This window comes from Emydura macquarii, unplaced genomic scaffold (assembly GCF_026122565.2).
Source record: "Emydura macquarii macquarii isolate MOO-44397 ecotype Brisbane River unplaced genomic scaffold, CSIRO-AGI_Emac_v2 contig_480, whole genome shotgun sequence".
Taxonomy (NCBI): domain Eukaryota; kingdom Metazoa; phylum Chordata; order Testudines; family Chelidae; genus Emydura; species Emydura macquarii.
In genome coordinates this window covers 9,110,438-9,127,186 of record NW_027130617.1, presented here as the reverse complement: position 1 = coordinate 9,127,186, position 16,749 = coordinate 9,110,438, and the positions used below count along the sequence as shown (strand labels likewise).

General features: G+C 41.9%; 1 protein-coding gene across 1 annotated transcript in view; it reads right to left on the bottom strand.

Annotated features, from left to right (window-relative positions):
* ABCA4 (ATP binding cassette subfamily A member 4) overlaps positions 1-16,749 on the bottom strand; it is a 96,008-nt gene that overhangs the window by 65,359 nt on the left and 13,900 nt on the right. The window contains exons 6-11 of the mRNA XM_067538276.1: positions 13,277-13,474; positions 9,117-9,206; positions 8,784-9,024; positions 6,963-7,102; positions 5,743-5,859; positions 4,684-4,881 (exon numbers count right to left, since the gene is read on the bottom strand). Of these exons, the coding sequence (XP_067394377.1) occupies positions 4,684-4,881; positions 5,743-5,859; positions 6,963-7,102; positions 8,784-9,024; positions 9,117-9,206; positions 13,277-13,474 (984 nt within the window). The remainder of the gene's footprint in view (positions 1-4,683; positions 4,882-5,742; positions 5,860-6,962; positions 7,103-8,783; positions 9,025-9,116; positions 9,207-13,276; positions 13,475-16,749) is intronic.

The following is a 16,749-nucleotide window of genomic DNA, read 5'->3' as shown; positions in this document are numbered from 1 at the left end:
AGTACAATAACTTTAGAGGAACCCTGTCCATTTTACATTTACCAGCCACCTTTGCTATAGTCAGAGAAAGATTGTGAACTTTAGAAAGGACAATGTTAGCAACCTGGAAAATTGCAATCGCATGTTTGTATCTTGTGCCCCTTAACTTCAAAATCAATGAGATGTTAGCATAGAGAGTAGATGTATTTAACCTCTATACTGAAAGGGAAGAAATGTATTCAATTACCTCACTTCATAGAATGCCAAGAAGCTAACTTGTTTGATTTTATCTTTTTGATCATCTCTTGCAGGTCAATAACCAACAATTACTCTACATCAAAGTGCTCATAGAGACAACTTGTTATTTAACTGGCAGACATTTTTGAAATGTAAAGGCTCCTTTGTTTAACCTTTCCAATCTAGTGAAATTTTTTTTAACTGAAGAATGCTTGTAACAGAATTAAGGTTCTTGCATTACTACAGCTGATGATATTCTGAAGGATGACCTTACATTTAGAGGTTGTGTGGGGTAATATTTTTTGTAACTCACAGTAAAACAAGAAACGAGGTATTTAAACCACCAAAGTTATTACTCTGTAGCTTTGCACTTGGATACCATCTTTCATAAAAATATCTCAAAGTGCTTTAGAAACATTCATTTACAGAATATGCTTTATAAACTTTAATTAAGCCACACAACTTCTCTGGTAAGTATTATTCCAGGTGGGGAAACTAAGACATAGAAATGGCCTAATTTTCAGGTAAGAATAGAATCCAAGTTGGATTGCCCAGCATAGATGAGAATCAACTTTTCTCTCTAAGTGATTGTCATGATGGTTTAGCACACTGAAAAGAGATTAAATAGAAGCCAGAAGACCTGACTTCCATTCCTTTGCTCTAACCATTAGACTATGCTGCCTCTAACATTAATTATACCGAAAAGAAACAGTAACAGAGACAGTAATTTGTGCATTTGTAAGAATCACTGTGTCACAGAATACATTTATTTTCTGTTTGGCCCATCTTTTTTCATTGGATCTCTTAATACCACTGGCTCTGTGTAACTAGCAAAGTGAAATAAATAGTAAGTCTGCCTATAAAGACACTGGAACATATAGGTACATGACTGGCAGGCACAGCTACTGCCTTGGCTATGAAAGTCCCAGTGCTGGCCCCACAGGGAATGGAGCATTGCAGTTCGGCATGCATGAGAAGTTATTCTGCTAACACAGTGAAGAGAGCAGCAGCAGAGCTAATACAGTCATGTGCAAAGGCTTCTCTTGTTCTCTGTTGTGGTAACCATAGATAGCACGAAGCTGACTGGGTCTTCACTTCCTGCCTTCTTCTATAGGAGAGAGAATCTTTGTGGTTAAAGCACAGGACTGGGAATCAGGACCTGGGTTCTATTCCCTGCTCTGCCATAGACTTTCTGTGTGACCTCAGGCAAGTCACACTCAGCCTCTCTGTGCCTCAGCTTTGCTAGTGGTGTTGTGAGATGTAATTAACATCTGTAAGGCACTTAGATCCTCAGGGGGAAGGCGCTATAAATAGAAGTACAGTACTAAGCATTATTACCAAGAGCAGTGGCTTCAGATTGTCAGTCCCAATGTCAAGCCCATCGTGTTTATCAGTTTGTATTTCATTTCTTTTTCTCCCTTCCTCATTAAGAATCCACCCCACACATAGCCATCTCCTGCTTAATTCCAGGCAGCCTAATTTGTCCCTTTTGCCTGCACCCAGAAAGCTACAGGCCCATCAAGACCATTCCTAGAAACTCTGTGGGAACTAACTGACCCACCTTCAGCCCAACCCCCATGAGTGAAAATAACACCTTTGCATCGGACTTGTTATCTTAGTGACTGGGGCTATGGCTATACTGACAGCAGCAAAGTCGCTGCCGTCAGATTGATTTCTCTGGATTGACTGAGCGGTCAGTGAAGACCCGCTCAGTCGATCCAGAAATCAACGTACTAAGACCACCTTCACAAGTGGCGTAGTGCTGGGTCAACGGGAACGCGGTTCCCGTCCGCGCAGTGCAGTGAAGATGATGCGCTGAAGAGGAGCAGAGAAATCGACGGGAGTTACGCAAGTTTTTTGCGTAGCTTGCATAACTCCCGTCGACTGCCGCCGAATCTCGGAGGTAAGTGTAGACAGGGTCTGGGATTCTGAACCCATCATTAAGCTTAGATTGCCCAAGCCAAATCAACTTCTGATTATAATGCTTCTCAAAGGACCTGCCTGAGAATATGTCATGTTACCTTTAGTTCAGGAAGATGTGAAAAGAACAGATATGGGCTATTACACAGCCATTGGTGTGTCATTGGGAAAGGGAATGTAAAGATGAAGCTATTGGCCCATATTTATAGACAAAACTACACCTAACTTTCTCTGTGGTGCCTATGAGTGGCCTCAGGATAGTCTTAGAGAAAGGAAGCTCTAAGTCAAAGAAAGGGTACACAGCCACATTTTTAGACGTGACCACTGATTTGGGGTTTCTTTGTTTCAGGGCATCTGAACGGAAACATTTTGGGCACCCCAAAACGGAAAACATTTTAGAAAATGGGGCCATCAGTCTCCTTGCTAGTAAGTTCAGGTGTGACAGATTGTCAGTACAACATACTCAAGATGCAGCGGTGCTTTTATCATCTGAATTACAAAATCTCATGGAAAGACCCCTTACATGAGAAAGTAGTATACTCCACAATGGTGATGCTGCTGTGTTTGGACTGATCGCTGTAGAATACAGTGCAATATATTTGTAAAGGGATAATGAAATGTGATTGGGAAGAAGCAGAGCGGGGCAGTTGCATTCTCTTAGCATGACAGACTGAATTGGAATTCTTTCTGGCTGTGCCCGCTGTTACGCACAAGATCATATAACCACCAGAGCCTTCAAATGGCTATTGTTTGAGGAATATTTGTAATGCTCTGTAGTATTTGCAATTTTAAATATAATTATAATTTTGGTTTCATCTCTGTTATAGAGAAGTCCTATAGAATTTAATAGAAAATGATGGTTCTATAGAATCTTTGAACCACCCCATATATTTCAGAGAATTATACAGTACCATAATGGTCAAAAACCAACAGAAAGAAGATCACTCTCTGTTAAATTCTAAAAATTGTAGAGCAATTTCTCTAGAACCCCATTGGTTGATTTTCTGTTAGATGCTAAAGGATTTTTTCCATACATGAAATATCTCTTGGGTCCATCTGAATGGCTCTTTAATTGTTTTTCTCTTGAGAGTGTGATGTAACTGCACCACACATAGGGCAAGGTGGGATGGTGTGAATAAGAGGAGAGGGAGAGGTAGTCTTCATAGGGTCAGGGCACCTGGACAATCTTTAGACCATAAGCTCCTCTGGTTAGTCTGTAAGCTCCTGGGATGTTTGGAAAGCAGCCAGCACTTTATGGTTGCTCCCATATATAAATAATACTAGGAGTGAGGAGGGCAAAGAGTGGTTTGGTTATTTATATAGAGAGCAGGGAGGGAGAGATGATTTTGGTATTTGTCCTAGGAAAAAGGCAAAATAATGAAATAGCCCATAGGTTAAATAAAACAAAAGAGGCGGGACTTAAATAAAAATGAAGCATAGTGAGGTTTAAGAAATAAACAAAAAGAGACGAACAAAGATAAGAATTAAAAAACAAGTAAAAGCGAATGACTATGGGTTAATTAAGAGAAAGGCAAAAAAACCCAGGGTTAAAAATAATAAAAAGGAAGAGAATTTACAACAAATAATCACCTTGTGTTGTCATTCTCTCTCTGCACTCCCTGTTCCTCCCAGTTTCATCCATGGTATGTATGTTGTCTCATTAGGTGATAAATTATTTGGGGCAGGCACCTGTCTGTTTACATATCTCTAACTATATGTGCCTAATACATTTTGCTGGTGCTGTACAAAGGACACATAATACTAATGCCTCACACCTCTGATAGTTCTTTAGCATCACCTGTGGCCATGGTGATACTTTTGGTTTTTATCTAAAGGAAAAACACCCATATTGTGCAGTGATGAATTTCCCAGTGCTAGTATTTCTTTCTAAATAAGAAGTAAAAGGAAAAGAGTCACTGAAATTGTGGTCTGTCTTAGTGCAAAAATCATTTTGAGAATGAAACTGTTACACCTGCTAGATCTTTTAGATTCTGCATAAACAGTGGCTTCTAGGGAAGGGAGTCCAGTGGTCTTTTTCCTGTGTTCCATTCCAAGCTCTTTCACCAATTCCCCATCTGACCTTAGGCAAGTCACATGAGGCTGGATCCAATGCCCATTAAAGTCAGTGGAAACATTGACTTTCAGTGAGCTTTGGACTGGGTGGTTGAAGTCAGATTGGGATTTTTAAAAACATTCAGAATCCTGTTAACTCTGAAGCCAATGGTAAGTCTTCTGAAATTCCCACTCTGTGTGTCGCTTGCCCCTTCTGTATTATTATTATGATGACATTTTCCTGGCTCCTGTGGATGTTTTCAGACTCAACTAATATTTTTAATACATCATGTGGGGATCATCAGATGAAAGTTTCCCTATCAGAGTAAGGCATTTATTCTTTTGTCACTGTTATTTTAAAACAAGGAAAAATATCTGAAATACCTTGTGCTTTAAATCTCTCTGTCTTAGCGCCTATCACCAGATGCTTCAATGTACTCTCTCTCTTAGGATTTCCAGTGGTGCACATCACCATAGCACAGGTGCTGACCTTACCTCCAGATACTGATTAAACAAACGCAAAGCTTGGTCTGTGACATTGAAGATACTCCGCCAATCAAAGTCTGCCACGCCCTCTTCGCGTCTCTCTGAACATCCATTATGGAGAAAGTTGATCACATCTTCAGCAGTTAAACCTTCAGCACCCAGCTGTCCATTCAAGAAGTCTCTCACTGTGGGGTGCTTCAGAATGTCCTGGGGAGCACATCAGTTCTGATTTACTACATAGCTCTTTATGTGCTTTAGAACAAGTCCACTCTAGCTGGAAAGGTTTACATGACATCTTACATGGCATCATACTGAGTCCCCATGGGTAGGCCACCTCGTTATGTCTGTAAAGAGGCATCTATGGGGCAAAGTTACAAGCAACAGATCCTTGTTTGATCCTTAATTCTACTCCTCCTTACAATGCATGGAATAAGTCTGATCCACACACAGAGAGAAGAGCTCTCAAACACACAAATATTTCTCAGTATGAATTGCTCTTCACAGCTAAGCTATACAAGTTACTTAACAGTTTGCTCTGGGCTTTAGGGGACCCAGCATATAGATTCTTTTGCCAATGTAAACAGTGAACTTTTGTAGAATCCTTCCTTGCAGGCCCCTATATAGGAGACATTGTCAGAAAGGTGAGGACGTGGCTACAGAGCTGCTATCTGCCAGAATGGACCTTGGGACCAGGAGCAGCTGGATGCAACTTAGAGCAGCCATGAGACTGCTCCAAGTTGTGCAAGGAAACAAACCAACCCTGGCTGAACCAAGGATCAAGTGGGTGTAAAGAAGGCATAACACAATCTTTGCCCTTTCATTTCCTGCACCAAGCAGAGCTTAGCTAGACCTGGGGATCAGGTCCAGTGTCTTCATAATGCATAGCAGACAAGTCTGCAAAACAAACCCAGTGACCATAGACCCAAATGTTCATAGGAATCCTAACATTGTTTCATGCAAAGGTGGTGCTTCCATCCAAACTTTCCAAGTTAACTCTCCTATCCTCTATTAAATAAGGAAGCTGAAGGGCTGCTCCAGTCACAGTTCCACAACTAGGGCACAACCTACTCGGATCATATTCATTTGCAGGCTGCTCTGAAAGAAGTGCCACAGCTGAGGTCCCACTTCTTCCCAGGCTTTGGTCAACAGTCTGAGGCGCTCAAGTTCTTCAAATGTGGTGTTTGCCTGAGGTATTAACAACCAAATATCAATATGTTAGAGAGATACCTCGGACACACACATCCCACTCAGGGTCAGGTCACTTGATGCTGACGCCGTTGGTTTGTAGCAATCTGAAGTTTATTAACGTTTTTGCATTTAATTTCAATATTTCAATAAACATGTTAAAAGCGACATGGTGGCAATGAAGAGTGACAGAGCGAGTGTGCCTCCCAAAGGGCTATCCTCATGTTCTTTTGCACTCATTCAAGTCACACACAGCACATTTCTTCTGTGTGTTTAACAGAAGCAAATCAAGGTTGATCTATCTATTTATATAACCCTCCTCCCCCATCATCTGATGGTATCTGTACACCTCCCAAACATTTATTTATTCTTAACATCCCTGTGGGGGACAGAAGTATTACTACCCAGTTTTACCAATGGAATCCTAGAGAAGTTTGCCACAGTCAGCAGCAGAGCTGGGATTTAAACCACAGGTCCATCCTTCCTTTCCATTTGGCACTGATGCAGCCAGCTTTCCCCCTTCCTTGCACCCCATATAATATTCTGCTCTCTGCTCTGCTGTTCCTCATCAGTGTTAAAAATGGGTCCAATACATCTCTTTTCTGGGAAGGAAATTGAAACTTAATTCATCATCACCCCTGAAAAAGACTTCTCAGGTCAAAGAGTCTTCCCAGAACAACAAGTAATTTCCCATTATCCTGTCTCATTTACAACTGATTTTCCTTTGCCATCGAGATGGAATAATTTCAGAGGTTGCTACTTGCAAAGAGGCAGCGGGCCAAATTCTGATCTCATATATTCTAATATAACCCCACTGACTCCTAATACCACTAGTGTTAGAGGAGCATCAGGCCCTCTCTTCCCATTAGCCTTAAGTATAATACTTAACCTTGACATCATTGGTTTGAAATCTCTGAATTTCTGGTCTCAGTGAATGTCACAATTTTTTAATAAGAGTATTTGGTCCCTCTTATGATACATTCTACGCATCAAAGCAAAAAGAAATCTGTGAAAAAAAGGTCATGAGGGCAAGATGGCTGGGTTATTCTCTGGAGGGAGAGTTGGTTAAAAATACTAGTTGTGTATATATCAGAATCTCTTACATTCTTCAGTATTTGCCTTACAGCCAGCGAATCAGGAGCAAAGAGGATTTTTCCCATCAGCAGGGGCTTCACAGCACTCCAGGCTATTTTGGTTAAAGGGTTTGATTCCATGCTCTGGATCAATGCATTACAAAAGGGTGCTACAGGAAGAAAGGAGGACAGACTTTATGTAACCATGCCCACGCTCTATTGTTTATAACATCCTGTGGGCTTTAGTCTGCCCATATTACAAATACAAACTGCTTTGACTCTGGGGTCTGAGCAGGCTAAACAATACTTTGTGCTGTACCTAAACAGACACTCTGTAGCTGAACAGCAACAAAAGAGTGTGGGGTCTCAAATACATTTTCACCCATGGGAAACAAGTGGCAAAGTTTGCTGAGTAGATTTTGGGCTGCAAAACAAAGACACTAAGCAGTTTGGAAGCTGAGACATCATGATTCTCAGTATTTGCTAATTATTATTCAGAGGACATTTTGGATGGCAGGAAACTAGAGAACCCATTTAGATCCCCTATCTCCTTTCTAACATCAATAGTTTTTCCTCCAGTGATCTAGCTCCTTTGTATTGTTGTTTTGATATTGTATATAGTTATTTCTACTCCTGCCCATGTTGGTAGTTTAATGCACACATGGTATAAACAGGAGGTGAGTCGAAACCAAGAGCCCTGGAACTGAACATCCTGAACCTTGGAAAAGTTTGTAACTGGATCCTAAGTTATAACTCAGTATTAAACTCTCTGTGTCAAGAATTTCCATCTTATTCTTAAATTTAGCACTGTCATTTAGCTGGATAGCATTTGTTTCTTCTGTTCCCTGTCTGAGAAAGCAGAGTACTGGGAATGTGTGGATAGATCTTTAATCGTTGGTGGATGTACATATAGAGAGAAAGGGGAGTTAAAATGCCAGCAGTTCAGGGTAAAATGCAGGAAGCATCCTACAGCCGCAGAGCTCAGACGGTGGGCTGTAACAGATCTGTACCTGACCAGATAATATCTAGCACCAAGTGTTCCACATTCTACGGGACAAAAAGATAACCAGCCCCAGTTATGACACAGCTGTTAAGGTATAAAGCATAAATAGAAGGGGCTAATATATGATAAATGAAAAATGTTTAGGGGCAGGAAAGACTTCAATATGAGTAAAGAATGGGAAAAATTAGACAGGAAGCAAACAGGAGGGGCCTAATAGAGATAAAATAATGAATTGTAGAGAAGGTAAAAAATAGATGTCCCTATTTACCTTCTCCCATAATACAAAAGCAAGGGGACAGTCAATGCAACTCACAGGGCAGCAAATTTAAAACTGATACGTGGAAATGTTTTTTATATGATACATAATTAACCTGTGGAACTCATTGCCACAAAATATGATTAAGTCTAGAGTGTATTTATCTGCATAACCAGGACATCCACAGTACACTAGACAAGATTTTTTTTTTAAAAAAAGAAGATAATTAAAAATCCTTATGCTTGCGGTCATAAATGAACCATTAGCTGATAGACTGAAGAAGAAAATTCCCCTTTGAGCAGGTTATTTCAGAATTGTTCGCCAAGGGGTCCTGCCCACTGTCAAAGAGATACCAGACCCAATGGACCAATGGTTTGATTTAATATAGCATTTCTTATGTTCCTACATTGTAAATGAAAGTGTGCCTCAGTCAGATCTATCAGCATAGGTTTTCCTGTCCCCAGTTCCCAGATGTGAAAAGTAACCACCAGATACTAATTGTTCAAATCAACTTCTTAAAAATACCACTCAGTAACTCCATAGCCAGCCCCACAGACTTAAATGTTTGCAGGAGCTAATGGAAAAAACTTACTGGTTGTGTTGTCATAAAAATAAATGGATTCCTTCTTGGTGGAGTCAACTCCTAGGAAGGCTTTGTAGTTATTATCTTCATACCAGTTGAAGGAGAGTATTCTGGAACCACCTCCTTCTGGATAGCCACAGAGAAGATCAGATAAGGAACTCATCAGGTGGGCGAAGGATTCTGGCCCTCCACCTTGTACAAATGGTTGCAGGACCAACAAAAGGTCCCGAATGCTTGGCCTCCTGGCTAGCTGTAGCAAAACAAGACTTCTTTATTAACAGCAACCCTCCAGGAGAGCACTGTTCTAAAACAGGTGATTACGTTCATTATCAGACCGCTTACCTCTCGCACTGCTTGAGACACATTAGACAGTACTCTCCCCCAGAATCTCAGGTCAGCTCCTTGCGACTTACTGTCTAGAAGAGTGGGAAGCTGTGATTAAATTAAAAATAGAGATGAGATGGGTCCAGTGTGTACCTGACAACGGTGTCTATTACCCAGTTACATTATATGAAGCAGAAAGCTCTTAAAAGTACTGTAGATTCTCCTTTAGTGTAAGTGTTAGGGGTCTGGTTTTGGAGCAGAAATGTCAGAGTTCTGCCCCAGTTATTGGATGTGAAATCATGGAGGGCCCCAAATTAGTTTCAAGGCGTGGTGGGGCAGTCTGAGTAAAGTAACTAATTGCTGTAATTCTCAATAGGATGGAATGGCCACGTGGGCACTAAAAACACAGCTGGGGATTTATGTGGTGCATGATAATCCTGGCTACCTCCCTTTCTTCTGCTACCCCAACAGCAAATATGGAGAATGGCTTAAAGCCCCTGTGTCAGGCATACACCATCACCTCTGCACTGGGGTTATCCTTCGGGACCAGTAAAATAGGTTTTTAGGCCAGATTATGCCAGTGGTTTGGCACAAAGCAGCCATCCTGCACTGGAGTATCTCATTTGCTCCTCTTCCTCAGGCTGCTGTTTTCTTTGGGGTTACAACAAAATATAAAGCTGGGTCTTTTAAATTAACTATTAAGCTCTATAATCAGGCTCTCTTAAAAAGATTCCTTTGGAACGGCATGTCTATACACTTTCTGAGCCTGTGCTCTTCTTTTCACATGGCAGGCAGTTAAGAAAACAGAAGAGGTCTGCACTCTGTAGATAACTAACAGGGAATCACAAAAGTAGCAGTCTCATGGAAAGCACATGCTTGTACCTTAATATGTCAATTACACTGAATTGAGGGGCTTGCTACAAAAACTGCCTCAAATTATATTTTCACTTTCCCCTGATGCCTCCAGGAGCCTAAAAATAGATGCAATTGTAAAATGCCAGAGAGCAGCCTTTTCTTCACAGTCTCCTTTGAAAGGTTTTGCAACACTGAACAGCATCCAGTGTAAATAAAAAAAAAAGCTAACAAAGTTTCTCCTAAGCAAACAGAAAAGAGCCCATGAGAAATACCCTACATAGAAACAGCTTTCTTTAGCCAGAAGAGAGAGGGAGAGAAATTGTCACCTCATCCATAGCACACAGAGCAATGCTTGTGTGTGCTAATTACCGTTTTTAAATATTTCCAGCATGATGCATCTGATACAATTCATGGATCACAGGAAACCTTCTAAGTTCTAAGGAGATGTGCTCTGGAATGATTGAATGACTCACTATGAGGCAAACTCTGCCCCACCAACATCCTCCTGTATTTTCACAGCATGGGGGTGAGACAAGACTGGGGGAGGAGGGGAGCATGTGCAGGCAGTGAGCACCAGCCCACCTCCCACCTCAGATACCACAGAGCACAGTTCTGTAGCAACTCACTGCAGCCCAGTGCACTAGGAGCTGTAGCACAGAGTGGGATGGAAATTTGTCCAAACATTTTCAGCAGAGAAGGTGAAGTCATTAGAAAATGGAGCCCTTCAGAACAGAAGGGATTCTCTGAACCAATCAAGGGCCCAGTTCTGGAAACCTTGCTCCCAATGGGCTGGCTGACTCTGCTCTGGCTTGCACTCTGTGCAGTCATTCACTTCTGTGCAAAGTGTGTGAGAAATTGGTGCAAGTGAGAATTCTCCATTCCCACAGGAGTACACGACTACAGAAAGTGGCCGGTAGTGGACAATCAAGCCCAATGAGTAGGGCTCATTCACATGAGTACAAAGTTAGATACATGGTGGGTTATGTTGTACAATTGTCATCATAGGGCTGTAGAATACAGAGTGGCCTAAAGCAGTGAAGACAAACAGAGCCATTGTCAAACACACAGATATTCTTAATCCAAGCAGTTCCATGTTAATCCACTTGATAGAGATATATGCCTCATGTGCATATGAGTACTGCATTGAGCTGAGATTGATTCCACATGGAGCAGGTGTAGTCACACTTGTTTGGGGTGGATTGTTGTGTGTCAGTGAGTAACTGATTCTGCATTGAGCAAAACTTTAATTCCCCCTGAGCTGTGGTAAGGTATTTAAGAACTTTATCTTTGTGTTTATGATTCAAATAACTTGAGCATCTGAAATGAAGTAAACATGACAACTACCCAACTAGCTGCAATAACAGCAGTGCTCTGGAAAGAGGCTCACTTCTTTCACTGCAGCTAAACCAGCCCAGATAGCAAAGGAAGGGTTCTTATTACTCTGCATCCATTTTACTGCCAGAACCATGATTTGCTTTGATTCCTGCCAAATGAGCAACAAGGTTGTACAGACACATGCCTGTGTGTGTTTATGCATGCACACCCCTCAGGGTCGTATTATGCATTAGGCACAGTGCCTAGGGCCTACGAAACTTTCAGGGCCTATGGAAAAAAAAATATATAATTTTTTATTTTTATTTAAAAAACTATTTATTAATAGCTTAAAATCAAATTAGTTATTTTGGTCGGGGGGCCTACAAAGGCGAGTGAGTCTAGGGCCTATGAAGGTCTTAAAACCGTCCTGACAGCCCTGAATTTAGAGTTCACAGATTTAAATAACAAATATGTAAGTGGAATCAATTCCAGGGCAGGGAAGAGGCACATTTCAAAAGTACCTGTGGCAAAGAGGGTTTATTATACAGAATGTAAACAATATTGAGGTGGGCTTTAACTTAAAGAGGGACTTTTATACTTGAGAAAACTCAGATATATTAGACAAACGTGTGATTTAATGTTTATATTGTGGGAGTGCACGGAGGCCTTAGCCCATTGTGCTGCTAGGCACTGTAGAAAGAAAATCCATTCATTCACCTCTCTCTGCAGCTGGGTACAAACCCAAACACCCAGAGCCAGATTCCAAACACCCCTGAACTTCAGATCCACAACCCAGCTTTGCAGGGGGATCTTTTCTCAGTGACGGGCCAAACCCTCGCTCTGTGCCTGAACACCCCAGGCTTTGGACAAGTTTGGATTCTGACCCGTAACCAAACTTTAGAGCTCAAGCCTATCTTTCTCTTTCCTCTCCTTCTCCTTGATATGGCAGCTCAGTCATAACTACGTGGTAGCTGAACCTTACAAGGTTTGGCATTGGATGCTCCGCTCTGAACTTCTTAGCACTGCACACCTGAACTAGAGTTACTGTGAGCGTAATCCAATAGCACTTCTACTGCCATTCCCAGCCAGATGTCAGGCAAATGACAATAAAAAAACATTGGAAAAAAGTCAACAGAACTTTTTCAGACTCTGGATCCTCGGTTCAGATGGAGTCTTTTGTAGGCATAACCACCCGACTGCAAAAGGCACAGAATATTAGGGGCAACAAAGTGCTCAGAAACTGTAGGCTGGTGAGTATGATCACTGCAGGCTTAACCATGGCACCATTCTCCCTGGAAAGCAGGAAGCACTGATGACTGTTAACTGGAGCAGAAGCGACGTGTTGATACAGTTGCGAAAAAGGCTAATATAATTCTGGGATGTATTAACAGGACTGTCATATGTAAAAACATGGGAGGTAATTGTCCCAATCTACTCAGCACTGGTGAGGCCTAATCTTGTTGATTTCAGACCAATTTTCCAATTTGTCAAAATGATTTTGTATTCAATCCTGGCCTCCAAAGTGCTTGCAACCTCTCCCAACTTGGTGTCAACCACAAATTTTATAAACATATTCTCCAATCCATTATCCACGTCACTGGACCCAGGATTGACCCTGTCAGGACCTCACTAGATATGCCCTCCCAGTCTGACAGCAAAGCACTAATAACTACTCTTTGAGTACGGTCTTTCAATCGGTTGTGCACCCATCTTATAGCAATTTCATCTAGATCACATTTCCCTTGTTTGCTTATGAGAACGTCATGTGCAGCTGTGTCAAAATCCTTACTAAAAATCAAGATATATCATGTCAACTCTTTTTCCCTCTATTCACTGGGCCAGTAATCCTGTAGGTAAATAATCATATGTCTTTTATAACCACTAACCTAATTATCTTCCCTAGCAAAAATAAATGACTACTTGGTGCATGGATTCTAGCATGCAAAGAAAATCCTTGAAGTAGAATACCAGAAACAACACGCATCACACAGATTTGTGCTAGTACTCACCAGCTGGAAAAGCTTGAAGAAATCAACATTTGCGTACAAGGAGTCTTCTACTCTCTGCAGGTTCTCCTGGGAAAGGGCACACATTGCATTGTGTACAGCGTACATGCCCCTTTGGCTGCTGAAGATAATGAAGCGGTTCAGGAGGGTCTGGCTGCAGGCAATGTCCTTCAGAGTCAAGTCAGGGACTCCATAGGCAAACTGCAGACAAAAGCAACAATTCACTTTTAATGGCTGTGGAACCTTCTGGCTTTTCAGTAACAACTAGAGGCAATACTAATACCAAGATGTCTTGGTGGTTACAATTCAATGCCTTCGTGGACTGTAGGGTGACACAGCCATCTGAAGCCATAGCCCTTGAGTGATCACTACTTGATGTCACATGTGATCACCTCCCCTTTAGGCAGGGCTTTGCTCCCCTCACTGAGAAATAGTTGTTTTCAGAGCCACAAGTATTCTTCTTTCTCCTCTGCAACTCAAGAAGGGCCTGTGTCATGCCCAGGCAATCTGGGCTGGTTAAAGAGAAATGAATGTGGCTTCCACGGGAATGTCAGTGTTGCCCCCGAATCTGCCAAACATGCCATGTGACTCTACCTTTTATTTGGGTCAAGCATGCTCCTAACACCTGCTGACCAGAGAGCAAAGGGCCAACTGTATTCTGATTCTCAAACCTCCAGTGACAGCAAAGGTCTGGTCTACACACACACAGATTTTGTACCACTATACCTATTTCAGTTAGGGATGTGACTTTTTACCAAAATAGTTAGACAGGTGCAATTCCCAGTGTGGATGCAGTTATATTGGTATAAAGGTTTCTTATGCTGATATAGCTTATTGTGTCCATACAAGGAGGGTTGTACCACTTTAAGTACACCAGTTTATTAAAACAGCACTTGTGAGTGTAAACAAGGCCATAGAGAATGCAACATGTGACACCATTAAAGCAACATTCACATATGATATATAGCACTCAACAGAAATTAAAATTAAAAAAAATCAATCAATCAGTTTTCTGATGCTTTACATTACTGTTCATATTCTGAATGTGTATGCAATCCAAGTTATTAGACAATGCAATACCGATACTACCTGAGGGTGTAAGGAGACATTTGCCCCCCTAAATGATCTTCAAGGTCCCCAAATTATTATAAAAAAGACCAAAATATGTACAGTATGTACAGTCCTCATCTATGATACAAATTATAAATCACAGCAAAATACTGACACAGTAGCCAAATTTTACTTTTTTAAACTATTAAAATCCAAGATTTTTTCCTGGCACCTAACTAGTCCCTAGACTCCTGGAAGGTTGTTTATTTTTTAAATAGGAACATCCAGATGCCAAAAAATGGGACCTTCGAACCGGCTCTGCCTAGAGCCCTATGGGAAGCATAGGCTCTCTCCCTATAAGGGAACTGTGCTGGGATAAACACGCTCTGAAATGACACTGCTTCAGGCTAATCTGCAGCAGTGATGATCTCATCATTAGATGATCAATTTTCAAAAGTTAAACATGACAGATCAATGGAGTGTGGCCTGTGACTGTGCCATGTGATATCACCTGGGGTGATCTGCTGTTGCAGGCATCGCTGGGAAAGTAAGGTTACTTTATACTGATGCCTACACTCATGGACACTGTGAAGAGCCAGATATTCTAAGGGTTCACTTGGTGTATTATTAACAGAACTCTGATAGCAAGGCAGAGGACAGAAAGCAACAGGGGACATGTCAGCATCCACTGGACTTTTAAGTTTGGCTTGTGTTTTTCAGACAAAATCCAAAGAGGAATGGGTGAGAATAATGTCAACACGTTAAAAATAAATGCAATTTGTGTCACTACAAAGAGTTGGATTTTTCCAGTTTGACTGAATTAACCCAGTGTGGGTGAAGACTTTTGCTCAGAGCTTGGGAAGCATAGGCAGCATTTTTTAATACGGACACAAAGGCTACATCCTACATTGCATTGTAAACCCGGGTCTGTGGGACCTGAACTTGTGGAGTTTCCAAATGTAAGTGTCCACACGGCACTGTAAACTTGGGTGTATAATTGCTGGACCTGGGTCTCACAACCATGCTAATGCATCCATACTGCACTACACAGACCTTCTGACTGTGGCTTGAGTTACGTCCACATTACAAAATGACAGATCTTGGACCCAAGTCACAGTGGGCCTCAGGCTCATTCCCCACCACCCCTGTCAGTCCTGTTTTGAGTGCTTGGTTACCCAAGTCAGAAAGATGTGTGTGTGTACAGGGGTTTCGGCTCAAACCTGAGTCTGAACCCAAGTTTACAAGGCAGTGTAGATGTATTCAATTTGTTTCAGGTGCCCGACTTGGGGTTAGCATCACATAAGTTCCAGGCTCAAAGTGAGCTGCACTGGGGGATAGTCAGAAGGACTATCCTTGTTTGGACTTGTTAAGCAAGTGAGGAAACCATGACGTGGACATCACTGATAGGGATTCATTGCAGAGCAGTAAGAGGTTATTTACACACTGTAGCTGCACTCCAAGACTGCCCAGAAACAGAAGAGGTTAGAAAAACACCCAGCTTCCACCCTTTTAAGTTTTTCTGCAATGTGGGCTGTAGCCAACCTTTCCTGAGCTTCTTATCTCTATCTGCGCTGCAACCCAAAAGCAGCTCTTTTAACAATAATAATAATAATTTTATCAATGTGTCATTGTTTATCCAGAGCAGGCCAGCTGAAGTACAAACTATTTTTCAGCTAGCAGGCTTTTGGATCCGTTTTTGCTTTCATTTCAGCGTGTTGTTTCCTGCACACCAAGGGTGGTAGTGAGGTTGGAGCTACAGCTGCAGCCAACTGTTTGCCAAAGCATGAGACTCCTGTTAACAAGTTGCTTTGGAGTTGGTCAGCTCTATGCCATTCCCTGGGTGCCATTGGGGAAAAGAGAGGGAGGGGTTGTGTTTAACTATGCATATGCATAAAAGATCAAAATCTAGAGAAGCAGAAGACCCTTGAGAGGATGTATGGTCTTGTGATTAAGCCTCTGGACTGAAGATCTGTGTTCTAGACCTGGCTCTACCACCTCCTCCAGTTAGGGCAAGTTACATGGGCTGTGATTTTCAAAGGGGCCCATGGGAGTGAGGCATGCGATTCCCACTGAAAGTCACTCCCATGGGCCCCTTTGAAAATTACAGTCTTAGGCCAGATCACTACAGACCTATATCTGTATAAGTACATCACTCAGGGGTGTGAAAAATCCACACATCTGAATAATGTAGTTATATCAGCCTAAACCCCCGTATAGACAGGGCTATGTCAACAGGAGAGCGTCTCCTGTAAACATAGCTACCGCCTCTCAGGGAGGTGGATTAACTACACTGACAGGAGGAGCTCTCCCATCAGCACAGGAACATCTTCACTTAAGTGCTACAGCAGTGCAGGTGCACCAATGCAGCATTTTAAGTGTAGACCTGCCTTTAATCTCAGTGTCTCAGCTCCCCATGGGTAAAGTGT